Genomic DNA, 13,454 nt, shown 5'->3' on the forward strand with positions numbered 1-13,454 from the left:
AGATAGATAGATAGATAGATAGATAGATAGATAGATAGATAGATAGATAGATAACAGCTCTCAAATGTAGCATTCTCTGAATATCTGTGATCTCTCTCAAGCATCTCTGGGAGTTGCACATTGACATTTCCCTCATGTTTTCCACAGCTGCCTTGGTCTTTTTAGCCATGAGTGTTTACACCATCCGCATCTCCACCCATGGAATCGTCAGAACAGGGAAAGTCACATACCAGTGGGCTTTCTACATTGCCTGGGCAAGCTGTCCTCTCTTCATTTTGAGTGGTGAGATGGAGGAACATTATAGGTTGTGCTTCTCATGTGGAATCTGGTGAGAAGACTGCTGCTTTTATTCTGGCAGGAACCTGCTGGAAGAGAGTGGATATATCAGCTAGATGTTGAATGCTGAATGTTTCAGCTGAATGACACTTAAGAGCAGTTTGATGGTGGGATCAGTTATCTAGAGACGACCGACCCCCCAAAAAATACAATGTAAAACAATACAAAAGCATATAAAGTATAAAAATATAAAATTTTAAAGAAACAAATTTAAAAAGTTAAAACAATCATACATTTAACATTTTAAATGTATTAAAAACTCCAAACTACCTTAAAATCTGAATTGCACCTTATTTGAAGCTCAGATCTTGTCAGTTTGAAAAAGCCTAGCGGCACAAGGATGTTTTTATCTGCCACGTTTTCCAAATGTGGAGAAACCATGACAAGAAGAATCCTGAGCTGATGAGAAACTTTGCGGTTTGGAATTTATTCAGTGTAAAATTCACAGATGGTTGTTTTTTGCAGAAAACAGCATGATCTGCGCATGAAACAATATTTAGTTGATGCTTGATTTGCTTTCCATAAGTTTAGAGTTACAGTGAAGGAAAGGGAAAGGAAATAGAGAAGAATGAGAGGATAAGTGTAGGTTAAAATAAAAGTGGAAAGGTAGAAGAAATAGAGAGAGGATTTGTTTTGTTTTCCTAATTCTTTTGGGAACTCACCTTAATTTTAGGATTATTTCTTTAGACATGGATCAAAATATCATCATTTTCCTCAGATGGCAAGACTTTGATATGCGAAATAATGAGGGGGACAATTGAACTCTGTCACCACATTTCGGAATTTCAGCACAACTTCATAATTGCCAACATGGCTGTGTTTAAGCAGAATGGGTACATGAAACATAAGAGATATGCATGCACCCAAAGTGCTATACCTTCTAAAATAATATCATTTTTACTTGCATGCAGAAGATTAGTGCCTAGGTGGCTATTCATGTCTGGAAGCACCCCCATAGTCTAATATTTTTAAAGTCATTTCGGTTCGAAACAAAATATGTTGATGTGAGGAAGAGAGACAATATTTTTCAGGGCAGGAGTTCATCAAGTGCTGGAGATAATAGCTCAAATGTTATAGAGAGAACCAAGCAAATAGCTCAAAAACCCAACAGCGGGAGGGGGAAAAAACATTTGAAAGCCATATAAGAGGAACGGTTCATTGTCTAACTGTATATGCTCATGTATAAGTCTAGAAATTTAGGTAAAAAAATGGACCCCAAGAAACTGACTTATCCACGGGTCAATGTAAGTATTGTATCTTAAATCTTATTTAAAAGAAGGCACCATCTCCTGATGAAAACCAAGAGTATAATATGTGAAGCACTGACCCCCTCTACTCTCTTATCCATCCAATCTTAAGAGTAAGCACACAGAGTTATGTCTGCTGGAATTTTATAAGTTCTTTGACATTGTTTTGCTTTGCTTCATCCTTTAGATAGTTTGCTATATGCCCCTAAATTTTACCCGTGACTTATCCATGGGTCATAGCAAAATCCATAATTTTGGCCCCAAAACTTGCCCTCGACTTATACATGAGGTCGACTTATAGTCAAGTATATACAGTACAGTAGATGTCTCTATGCTGAAGCACAGAGCTTGAGAAATAAGCAGGATGAACTTGAATTCTTAGCACAGCAAAGCAAATATGATATAATAGGCATCACTGAAACCTGGTGGGATGAGTGCCATGATTGGGATATAGTAACAAGAGGTAAGAAATCCATGCATCCCTCCATATTTGCAGATTTGATATTTGCAGACTTGATTATTCATGCATTTGATTAATATGTTCTCTTTTGGAATATCTAGGTCCTCCATTGCAACTCTATGATCAACTTTAATTAAAAGTTGCACTGAAAGACCTAGAGATCCCTAAAGAGAATACTCTACTAGGCCTTTGTAGCTTCTCCAGTGCAGTTCTATGGTCAGTGTCTGTCGGACGTTGACCACAGAGTTGCATTGGAGAATCTAGAGATTCCTAGAGAGGTGTCCTTTCAGGTAAAAACATGGTGTTTTTGTTATTTGCATTTTTTTCCATATTCATAGGGGTCTTGTGCCCCTAACCCTATATGGAGGGACAAGTGTATATGCTAAGAAATATAAGAGGATGATGACATTGTGGGATTGGGAACATCTCCAGATGTTCTCATCCTTCTTCACCACTGGTTATGCACATTAATTCTGATGGGAGTTGCCCCCCCCCCCCCAACAAAATCTGGAGGCCTACTTATTCCATGCCTCTGCCCCCCAAAAAAGAACCCAAAAGATTCCACCATCTCACTTGCTTCCTCTGGTTCTTTCTCCTTGCAGGTTTTTGTGGACTGATGGCTCACCAGCAGGTTCTGATGCAAGCAACTGCCTTGTCCGACAAAGAAAGCACGACCACCACCTCCTCCACAAGCTGGACCACTGCTTCATCCAGCTTTGTTGAAGAAGAAGATGGCAAAAAGAAACAGGGGGAGGAAGATCAAGAAGAACAAACAGGGTCCGAAGACGCTAGTATAGATAGTAGAAAACCTTCTAGTCCTACGCTTTCCGTAGTTGTGTAATGAGGAAGGAGTGATTTATAGTGATTTACTGATACCTCTCACAAATTGCATATGAGAGAACTGTGTGTCAAGATGGGTGAGAGAGATGCTGGGTGGAGAGGTTCACAGTATGCCCCAATTGCCCTTTCTTGCCTTTATTAAAGACTGAATTATTGTTTCTGATTCTTTTGGTTGTGATTTCTAGTTTTCTGCTTTTTAAAGCATGTATTTCAAATTGTTTTAACGCCGCCCTTCTTTCTTCATTGTCTTGTTCTTCTATTTCCCCTCCAAAAATTCTCTAAACAGCTAATACTGTCAACTGTTGTGATTGTCATTGTTAACTGGCATCGAGTAGACTTCATCTTATGGCAACCTTATGAATGGGAGAGCTTCATGCCACCCTATCCTCAACTGACCTCTTGCAGACTCAGGGCCATGACTTCCTCCATTGAGTTTATCCATCTGTAATGTGGCCTTCCTCTTTTCCCACTGTCTTCTATGCTATCAAGCGTTTGTCATTTGAAGTGTGTCATGTCATCTCAGAATGTGTCCAAAGTATTGCATTCTTGGAACCTATTTATTTGTCTTTTTAGCTGTCCCCAGTATCCATAGAACTCCTCTCTTCAGAGCCAACTGTTGTGATACATAGACTGAAAAACACCTTAAAACATTACATAGGCCTGTTACAGACTGCCAAAATAAAGCTGCTTCAAGTCTCTTTGGAGGTATGCTATTTAAATGATGCCTGGGTCCTAAGAGTCTGGAGGTCGCGCCAAAGCCACACTCCATTCCTAAGCACTGGAGGGCAGCTTTGGTGCAGCTTCCAGATTCTTAGGATGCATGTATCATTTAAACAGCATACCTCCAAAGAGACCCCAAGCAGCTTTATTTTGCCAGTCTGTAACAGGCCTTAGAGATTAAAAATGGCTAAAGTGTATTGAGATTATGGCGTAGTGGTGTGCGTTGGACTATGATTCTGGAGAACAGGGTTAAATTTCTTGCTCAGCCATGAAACTCACTGAGTGACTATGTCACATGCATAGTTACATGTTCTCAGCCTCAAGGGAAGGCCGTGGAAAACCTTCTCTGAACAAATATTGCCAGAAAACCCCTTAGGGTCCCCATAAATCAGAAGCGATTTGAAGGTACACAACAACAACAGTCTGAAATATAACAACTTGATGGAGCATTCTTTAAATTTTGTTGAAATCATATTGAAATCTCCCCCTTCATTCTCTTCAATCATCTGTTAAATTTGTGTATGAAGGGATTAAAAGTCCCAGAATCCCCATAGCTTGGATATTCTGGGAGCTGGCATCTAAAAAGGACTTTTTGCAGGCCCTGGCAGCTTCACCTTCAGTGGCATATCAGGCTGCAGTTAAAAGCAAAAGAGCAAGGTCAGTTTAGGGGAAACAACGATCACACCTTCATTGTGGGAGCAAGATGTCTTTAGTGGAAAGGGGTTAGAAAATAGCTCATCCCCACAGAAGCCACACAATTGCAGTTGGTGTGGTGGAGAAATGAGTGTTAAAAGCACTGCAGAACAACTGGGGGAGTGTGAAGTGACAGGAAATAGTGCACAGGGACTGATTCACAAATGGAGTTGAGGCAGATTAAACAGAACCGTTGACAAAGACCCCCAAAGAGAGAAGCTCAGTTTTGGTGGCTCTACTTGCCTCATCCTTTGAAATCAACAGCTTTGGGCTGACCAAAAAGTCCACACCTCCGATCAAACGTCAAGTCAGCAGCAGACGTCACTTTCTTTGGTTCTCATGAGACAGCATTTTCCCAAACCAGTCTTTCTGCAAGAAGATTCAAGTAAGGACAGAAAGAGGTCTGGTGCTCTCCAACCTTAGGAAAGAGGGAGAATTACAAAGTAGTAAGTACCACCTTGTTCAATATGCATCTTTCCTTTCTGCCCTTGATAGTTACTTGCAACCTTACTCGCCACTATCCTGAGCCCATTTCAGATAAGGTTCTAGATAGCAGCTTGGAGCACCCATGGTCTCTTCTCCCATGGCTTCTGAGGGTCAAATCACACATGAAGGGAAATGCTTATTTCATGCCATTTCGGCACAGTTGCTATTTGCAAATGAAACCCGACTTTACCTTGCACTAAGAAAAAAGCAAGCTAATTTGCCGTACAATGTACTTTATGCAAGGACGTAGCCAGGGGGGGGGGGGGCTTGGGGGGTTGGAACCCCCCTATCAGCCCTGGGGCGTTCAAGCTCCTCCTCCCCCCTCCCCTCCAAAAACCACGGCGAGGGAACAGAGGAAGAGACAAAACAAAGTTCCTCTTTTCCCTCTGCTCCGTGGCTTTAATGGAGGGGGGAGGGAGGGAGGGAGGAAGAAGAGAGGGAGGGGGGAGAGAGGGAGAGAGAGAGAAAGAGTCCCTATGACTACTTTCGCTTTCGTTTCCTTCAGAGTCCGGATTCCACTCCTCCTCCTCCCCCCCTTCCTCCCTCAGGGAGAACTGAAGAAAAGAAGGAAAAGGCGACTTCTAACTTTTAGCTGTTATATCCATGTACAATATATAATATAATAATAAAATAAATAATAAAATAATAAAATAATATAAAAATAAATCCCTTACCCAAAGTGCTGAGGATTAGATGTATTTTGGATTTTGGAGTTTTTCAGATTGGGTATATTGATATACAGTATATGTCAATGGGATATTATACTGGGAGATCATGGGATCCAGGTATGTTTCATATGCATCTCATAGACATAGACGAAGGTAATTGAAGGCACAATATTTTTAAAATAATGTTGTGCTTCTGCATACTGAGCTTCAGCAAAACCCTGAGACCACTAAGCCTTGTAAATTCAATAATTCAGTCATTGATCTAAACCTTCAGGATTTCCAAGTTCCCCTTGAGTTGGGGGTCAGCCCAGATGCGCTCAGGGTCAGTTTGGGGTTTTGAAGTCCAGAGAAAGGAGATAAGGCTCTACTCTGGACATTTCTCCTGAAATGGACTCAGGTTTTCAAAAACAGTCATTTCTGGATTTTTGCAACAACAAAAAAGAGGTGGGTCTGATGCAAAAAGGCAAGAGGCTTCCTTCCAGCCTTGTTTCTTCTCTTTTTAAAAGACAAATAGAATAAAATACAGTTCTGGCCCTTTTCAGCATGTCAATGGGGATGTTTGATGGAGAGTTTCCGCATGGCAGAATGGGGTTGGACTGGATGGCCCTCGTGGGGTCTCTTCTGATCTATGATTTTATGATTAATTAATTAATATATGGAATCAATCTAAGATGATGAATCGGGGCTGTGGAGTCCTATGGCCCTGCTCCGGCAATGCTAGACTGCAGGCCCATCATCCAGCAGCACCACAGACTGATGGGAACTGCAGTTAATAAGGCTGCACACTGCAGAAATAATCCAGTCGACACTGCTTTAACTATGGAAAATCCTGCAATTTCCTGACAAAGAATGCTAAATGTCTCACAAAACTACAATACCAGATATTTGTTGTTTGTTATTTTCTTATATCCCCCTTTCTCCCATATACAGACCAAGGTGGTGATTTTCCATAGCATTATCTATAGTATATCTTTCTACAATGCAGATGGACACCTCCATTACATAATTTGTTGGGGATGCTTTGACTGGGAGTTCCTGCATGGCAGAATGGGGTTGGACTGGATGGGCCTTCTTGGGGTCCTTCCACTCTATGATCCATGATTCTGTAGCACTCTGAGCCTACGTGATTTTAATAGTTTTTAATGTAAAAGGTATAAAGTCTTTATAATGTAAGCCATGCACTGATGGACTATTGCACTATAATTTTTTATTGATTGATTTATACCCTGCTTTTTCCCAAAATAGGATCTCTTAAAGGGGTTTGTTTAAATAAAAAGAAAGGAACGTATAATGGCTTGGAATTAAAAATTATGGTAGATAGATAGATAGATAGATAGATAGATAGATAGATAGATAGATAGATAGTATCTTGGAATTAAAAGGTGTGTGTGTGTGTGTATGTCTCAAAATTAAAAATCCCTCTGGAAGTGGGAATGAAATGTGTGGATGCAGCCTGGGTTCGTAGCTCAGCTCAGATGTTGGAATACAGTGTCTCAAAGCATGAGCAGAGTGTCTCTGAGCATGAACAGAGTGGCTGCCGCTCATTGCTTGAGCAGCTGCACTTTGCTTTATCGAGCTGAATTTATCTGATGTAAACACCTTCAGAGGAAGGGCTCAGTTTGCATCTGCACTGAAAAAATAATCCAGTTTGATGCCACTTTAATTGCCCTTGGCTCCATGTTGTGAAATGCTGGGATTTGTAGTTTGTTGTGGCACCTGACAGATGACTCAACTACAGTTCCCAAGATTCCATTGCACGAAGCCATAACGGAAGTTAAAGTGGTGCCATTAAGGTGTCGCGGGTAAACGCTCGACCCTCTTTTTGTGTCTTGGAGGGGGGCTCTTAGCCTCTCAAAATGGTGGCACTTAGTCTTGACCCTCCCTTCCCAAAATCCTGGCTACGTCCTTGCTTTATGAAACTGGAATAAAAATGGCAGTCAAAAAATATCACTAGGGCTTTCTTTGAAGTTTGGATGCCAGGTGCTGAAGAAGCAAGTCACACTACACTTCAAAATTGAAAATGTAAGCTGAAAAATAGGTTGCTTTTTTGGCAATGCAAAGTGCTACTGGAGAAGCTTCAAAGCAACCTTTGGCTGTGTGCTTTTGTGCCTCTCTTTTCAAGAAAGTGTCCTGGAAATCCAGAAAGGCGATGACGGCTGTTTTCTCTTGGCTACACCTGGGCACCCCATACATTCCCTCTGACACCCTTCCCCTGCCATTTGTAGCAGGCTTACAGCAAGGAGGAGCACTTTGCAAAGGATCTCAAAGATAGATGTCTGCCCAAGGACTGAAAAGTACATACACACAGGGATGTAGCCCGGGGGGGGGGATCCATGGGGTCCGGACACCCCCTTCCGTTAGATACAATAAATGGTGTGTGCCGCCGTGCTGCTGCACCCAACCCCCATTATAATGGTGGTACTTAGTCTGGACCCTCTCTTCCCAAAATCCTGGCTACGTCCCTGATACACATGCATAATTTTAGGGTACATGTGCATATGTCAGCAACAGACTTCTGGCCAACATTTGGTTGGACTCTTTTGACTGTCCCAGTATCCGTAAATTAAAATGTTGGTTCATTGCTAGCAGTACTTGTCTCTTTTCCCTCTCAACTGAGAGCCAGGGCTGCTGTTTCTGATCTCAATAAGACCCCAGAGGTGTGAAAAAAGTCTCCAGGAAGTGGCTTGAGGTGAAACACACGGTCTACTCTGCAAAAGCTGCTGCAAATATCAAATTCATCTCTACAAGGCAACTCAAGATAGTTATCATATTTGTATCTCAGCCCTCCAACCATTTTAAAACTCTCCTATGAGGAATCTTAGGTAGGGCTGGTACCACGTTTGGAGAGGCATTCACACAGTATTATCTTATGGACTCCTCTTGTGTCACAGCTTCTGCGCATCTTCATCACATGTTGGTAGCAGCTGGAAATGCTGAGTTGCCCTAGGGCACTGCGGGAAATATACAGGACAGTCCAATTTGGAGACGTGATGGAGGGGCAAAGATGACACATCTAGTTGTCAAATCTGCAAGGAAGCCCTGTGTTCCTTGAAATCTTACCTGGGATTCCTAGACATATGAATATCCCAGGAAGATGCTGTGAGGGCTTCTGTGTCTTCAGTATGCTTTTTGGGACTTTCCATCCATGTGTTAAATGCCACTCTCTTGTTCTTTCCCCTATTGTTCTTCCAGGTCAGAATCCAGCCCAAAAGACTCTTTGTGACACTCATCTTGACCAAGCCAAGGATGCTGGCTTGCAGAATCTTCAGTGTGCTGCTGACATCCATCAGTCTGGTTCTTCTGCTGATGGCACTGATCACTGACTACTGGATAGTGGCCAGTGATGCAATAAGCTTCATGCACAGCGGGCTCTGGAAAGTGTGCAGAGATGGGAACTGCTTTGTACCAAATATAACTTATGGTAAGGAGCAGTGAGGCAAAATTCTAAATGTTATGAAAGAGTCTCAAGAGGGATTGAAATTCCCATAAGAGATTGCAAAAGAGCCCCTCAAAATTACTAGTCTTTTTAAAGAAAATGCTAGCCTGTGTACCTGCATGTTCCTTGGCTAGGAAAAAAGAGATCTTGGATCCACATGTGTGGAGTGTATCGCTCACACACATTGCTCTGTGCCCTCAAAGCAGCTGTTAGACCCCATTTACTGGCCAAAGGAGAAACAGGAAGAGGCATTGAGATACAGCTGGTCTGGCTGAAATTCTGCACCCAAAGGGAAGAGAAATAAAGTCACACTCCCACAAGCAAAACTTCATTCCTATTGTGTCATTACCATTCCCTGTACTCCCCTGTTTATTAAGAAGACTTGACAGTGGCTCCAGAGCATGAACAGCTACTGGAGGTGTGTTTGTGGAAGGAGTTAGTGAATACCTCTTTGGAAGATCTCTGGAAAAAAGCAAACACATGCATAACCCTGAGTTTTGCATATGTGTGGCACCAACAGGATTCCAGTAAATATCATTTAAATAAAAACTGTCCATCTTATCACAGTGGAGAAGGCTATGACCTTCTTCTTCTTCTGGAATGGTATCTGCAGAGACAGGGGTAAATATGATAGAGGCACAGAAAGCACACTGATCTTCATTGGATTGATTGGAAGGCAAGGCAAGGCAATTAAAACGTCAAGCCAAGTTCACAAATCTTTATCTAGGCAGACTCTTGGGTCCCATCACATCACTGCAGTAAGGAGTGAATTTTAAATAAATGAATAAATCCCTAGTTAACCACACACATCTGTGCTTTCCTTTACAGACTACATTATAGCAACACGTGCGTTCTTGATCATGGCCTCTCTGACAGCCCTGACTGCAGTCATTGTTCTCGTTGCCTCCTTCATGCCTTACAATTGTGGTGTTTTGGACAAGCCCTTGAATGCTTCTGTGGCTGCCATCATAGCTGGTAGGTGTACTCACTCAATAGCGAGTGTCTCTGATCATGGCAGGAGGAGGGGAAAGGACAGTCCTCTGTTTGAAGGGCTACCACCTTCCCGGCTTAGTCTTGAAATGGGCTACTCACTAGCCTTGTCCTACTTTGCAGGGCTGTTGTGACAGTAGCTGGTGTGGGGGAATCAGTGATGCCAGCTTGCATTTCTTCAAGGAAGGGTTTAATAAATATGTAAAACAGGGATGGGCAACTGTGGATGAACAGGGGGCCAACCCAGGAGACTTTGGAAGACTGCACACATACATGTGCCACCAAGAAAAGGAAGAAGTCCTAAAATGTCCACAAAGGGGCATAGGGTAGCCATATGATGTTTTTAGCCTTCCCACCCACTGGCCTTGTTTTTGTTTTAAGTATCTCTGGGCAAAAATTCCTAACTACCCTGAATCTTCTGCTGAGAGAAACTGAAGCATAAGGGGGACACTTCGGGGACCGTTCTCCCATTTCCCCCAATTTATTGAGAATTCTTAAAATGTAGAAATTTATATTCCCAAATTTATTAATTTCCTCAAAGTACGGCCCATAAATACAAGCCATGGGCCACATTCGGCCCACTCTGATGGCGGGAGAAAGGTGGGGTAGAACTTGAATAATGAAATAAATACGTTCTTTGTTGCTTTTCAATTATCGGAGAGAATAGGTGTATTAAAAAACGACAACACCAGACTGAATAAATTGTTCACACATCAATTCAAAATGCATTAGAATGGCCTTTCAAAAATACTGTAACTAGAAAGTGCAGTGGGACCTTAGTATCCGCCGGGGTTTGGTTCCAGGATTCCCCCGTGGATAAAAAAATCCATGGATGCTCAAGTCTTATTAAACATCATGGCAGAGCAAAATGGTGTCCCTCATATAAAATGGACAATCGAGGTTTGCCATTTGGAATTTATACGTTTTAAAAAACATTTTCAAGCCGTGGATGCTTGAATCGGTGGATAAAAAAAAATCAGTGGATAAGGAGGGCTAGCTGTAATTAGAAAGTGTTCCTTGTTGAACACCAAAGGGGAAAATAACCCTTTCCTGTGCATTATTTGACTTTTCCAATGTAACTTTCCTTTTGACATGTAGCTACATTACTTCCAAGCAACTTTTTCATTTCAGGCTCTGCTAAAAATGCTGGTAAGAATCAGATTTCCATCAGCTCCACTGACTTCCTTTCTGTTGCTTTGTAGGATTGTTCAATCTCACAGCCCTTGCTGTATTCACTGCTGAATCCTGGCAGAAGAATGTGAACCCAAAAATCCAAGTCACTTTCCAATGGTCTTTCTACCTTGGCTGGGCAGCATTTCCCATGCTTCTATTAGCTGGTGAGTCTACTGGCTAAAAAAGGAAAAGTGAAATACAAAGGAAGGTCAAACCCATCAGTTTGGTTTTTGGCAGGTGCATATGTTTATTTAGAGCGTTTATACCCTGTCCTTCAGCCAAAGGGGCTCCAATAGTTGTGGCAGATGGCATGTTATATTCCTCTAGCATTTCCTTCTTAAGCAGCTCTGGAGTTGGATAAGCAAAATGTATGCATGCCCAGCTCAAGATGTATGAGCTCATTCCTCTTTCTTCTCTCTCTCTCTCTCTTTCTCTCTTTTTCCTTGCAGGTATATTCAGTCTGGTTGCTCACCTGTGCTCTCTGCGTTCTGGCTACAACGTTTGAGCTTCTGGACCTAAAGATACAACGGCAACAACTCCAAGAGGTCACAATGCCAACCAGTGGCAGCTGGTGGCTTCAATAACAATGTGGTGGTGAAGCTCCTCTGTATTTTAATCCAGATCGTAAAGGATCTTTTGTATGAGCTTATTGCTTGGGCAAATAAGCCGGTTTACCTCTTCTAGCATCAGTTCTGGATCCAGGATGCCCCCAGATGTTATCATAGCTAAACCACCACCAATCTAGGCAGGATGCCGCTGTCCGGATGCATCCCGGGTCAAAGCCTCGCTCAGTCAGCGCTTTTTAGAAGTTGGGGAACTTCCGACTTCAAAAATTGGCCAGCTGAGTGAGGCTTCAACCCAGAATGCAGCATCTCGCCTAGATCGGTGTTGATTTTAGCTATGATTACATCTGGGGGCATCCTGGAACCAGAATTGAAGCTGGAAGAGGTAAACCAGCTTATTTGCCCAAGCAATAAGTTCCTAAGGCACTGAAGTCTATACTCTGAAATAAAATCCAGCACTTTGGAAAACTCAATCAATGGTACCATCTACCACTCTATTGTCAGCACCTGCCACTGCCAAATAAATGGAAAAACCCAGTCTTTCCCTGGGTGCATCTGCTCTGTAGAACGAATTCAATTTGACACCACTTTAAGTGCCATGGCTCCATCACTTCATCTGATGACTCATATTCTCTTCTTTGGCTCCTAAACCAATGCCTAAGGAGGCATTGAAGAGAGAGGATGGGGAGGCACAGGGAAAGATAGTTGGAGCACTGCCTATCCTTCTCCAAGACATGAAGTTGGGTGACGGCTGGTGATGTTCACTTATGGCTTGTAATTTTGTGTGTCCTGGGAGAAGGCTGCTTTTGCAATTGCCTATGCCTCCTTCTGCATCAGAAACTGGTGGATTTCAGAAGGCAAAATCCTCAGCAGCCAACCTGGACCCAGGAAAGGAGAGACGTAAGTCATCAGGGATCTTTCAACACTCAAAGGCTAGTGCCATGCTTTGGGCCTGTGTGCCGGTCTTTGATGAGCCAAATCCTGTCCATGACCTTCCCATTCTGCAAAGCAAAACAGAAAGAGTTTGGGTGCTGGATCACATCTAGGCTGCATCTGCACTGCAGAAAATAATGCAGTTTAGCACCACTTTAGCTGCCATGGCTCAATGCTATGAGATTCTGGGATATTTAAGTTTCTCTGTCACAGAGCTCTGATGCCACAGCAAACTACAAATCCCAGGATTCCCTAACACAGGTATGAGGTTGAGATCATAAGGGAGAAATGAGACTTTAATTTCCCCCAGGTATTAACTCTGCAGTTGCAGATCTGCTGTACACCCAGAAGCCACAGAAGCCAGACTGAGATGCCTCCACATTTCACAAAAACAGTGGCTCAAACCCACTTCAACTGCCTTTTTGGTATTCTGTGAAATCCTGGGATTTGTAGCTTGGTGAGGTGATTAGATTTCTCTCTCAGAGAGCTCCAGTAAACTCCCCTGAATTCCGAAGGTGGGCTATAAAGTCAAGGTGTCTGGGGAACCATTAGCTCAAGGGAGTGGACTAGAGCTCTCTACCAGAGAATTCTAAGCACCTCACCAAACTACAAACCCCAGGATTCCAGAAGATGGAGTCAGGACAGTAAAAGTGGCATCAAGTGCAGCTTCAGTCATGCTGGAAATCCCTTCTCAGTTGCTGGTGGCAGAACCAGTTCCCACCTTGTCATCGGATACTTGCTCCAGCCAAAGGTGGGTCCGGTTGAGGATCTGCATGCGAGTGTATCCATAGTCCTCAATCCTCACAGCACTCCAGTCCCTTGGTTCGGGGACAAAGGGATCGAGCCGCTCTTGGCAACCCTGGATGAAGAAAAGAGAAACTGATTTAGAACAGTCTGGTTTTAAGGGAT

General features: G+C 42.8%; 3 protein-coding genes across 3 annotated transcripts in view; 2 read left to right on the forward strand and 1 right to left on the reverse strand.

Annotated features, from left to right (window-relative positions):
* Positions 1-3,007, forward strand: part of LOC121915988 (claudin domain-containing protein 2-like) — a 5,833-nt gene extending 2,826 nt beyond the window's left edge. The window contains exons 3-4 of the mRNA XM_042440689.1: positions 148-282; positions 2,646-3,007. Coding sequence (XP_042296623.1) covers positions 148-282; positions 2,646-2,884 — 374 coding nt within the window. The 3' untranslated portion in view covers positions 2,885-3,007. The remainder of the gene's footprint in view (positions 1-147; positions 283-2,645) is intronic.
* Positions 3,008-4,586: 1,579 nt separating this feature from the next.
* On the forward strand, positions 4,587-12,085 carry LOC121915993 (protein NKG7-like). Its single transcript, XM_042440696.1, has 5 exons — positions 4,587-4,742; positions 8,643-8,871; positions 9,715-9,861; positions 11,079-11,213; positions 11,499-12,085. The coding sequence occupies exons 2-5, from the start codon at positions 8,697-8,699 to the stop codon at positions 11,552-11,554; spliced, it is 513 nt and encodes a 170-aa protein (XP_042296630.1). The 5' UTR covers positions 4,587-4,742; positions 8,643-8,696; the 3' UTR covers positions 11,555-12,085.
* The window catches only part of ACP7 (acid phosphatase 7, tartrate resistant (putative)), a 14,975-nt gene continuing 12,048 nt past the window's right edge, over positions 10,528-13,454 (reverse strand). The window contains exons 13-14 of the mRNA XM_042440674.1: positions 13,267-13,404; positions 10,528-12,613 (exon numbers count right to left, since the gene is read on the reverse strand). Coding sequence (XP_042296608.1) covers positions 12,539-12,613; positions 13,267-13,404 — 213 coding nt within the window. The 3' untranslated portion in view covers positions 10,528-12,538. The remainder of the gene's footprint in view (positions 12,614-13,266; positions 13,405-13,454) is intronic.

Source organism: Sceloporus undulatus, chromosome 9, assembly GCF_019175285.1.
Source record: "Sceloporus undulatus isolate JIND9_A2432 ecotype Alabama chromosome 9, SceUnd_v1.1, whole genome shotgun sequence".
Lineage (NCBI taxonomy): Eukaryota > Metazoa > Chordata > Lepidosauria > Squamata > Phrynosomatidae > Sceloporus > Sceloporus undulatus.

What these genes read in the sequence shown, in the direction of transcription:
- LOC121915993 (XM_042440696.1), top strand. Translation starts at nt 8,697, where the DNA reads ATGCTGGCTTGCAGAATCTTCAGTGTGCTGCTGACATCCATCAGTCTG. An exon ending in TGTACCAAATATAACTTATG is followed by an intron (nt 8,872 to 9,714) that starts GTAAGGAGCAGT and finishes TTTCCTTTACAG; the next exon opens with ACTACATTATAGCAACACGT. An exon ending in TCCCATGCTTCTATTAGCTG is followed by an intron (nt 11,214 to 11,498) that starts GTGAGTCTACTG and finishes TTTTCCTTGCAG; the next exon opens with GTATATTCAGTCTGGTTGCT.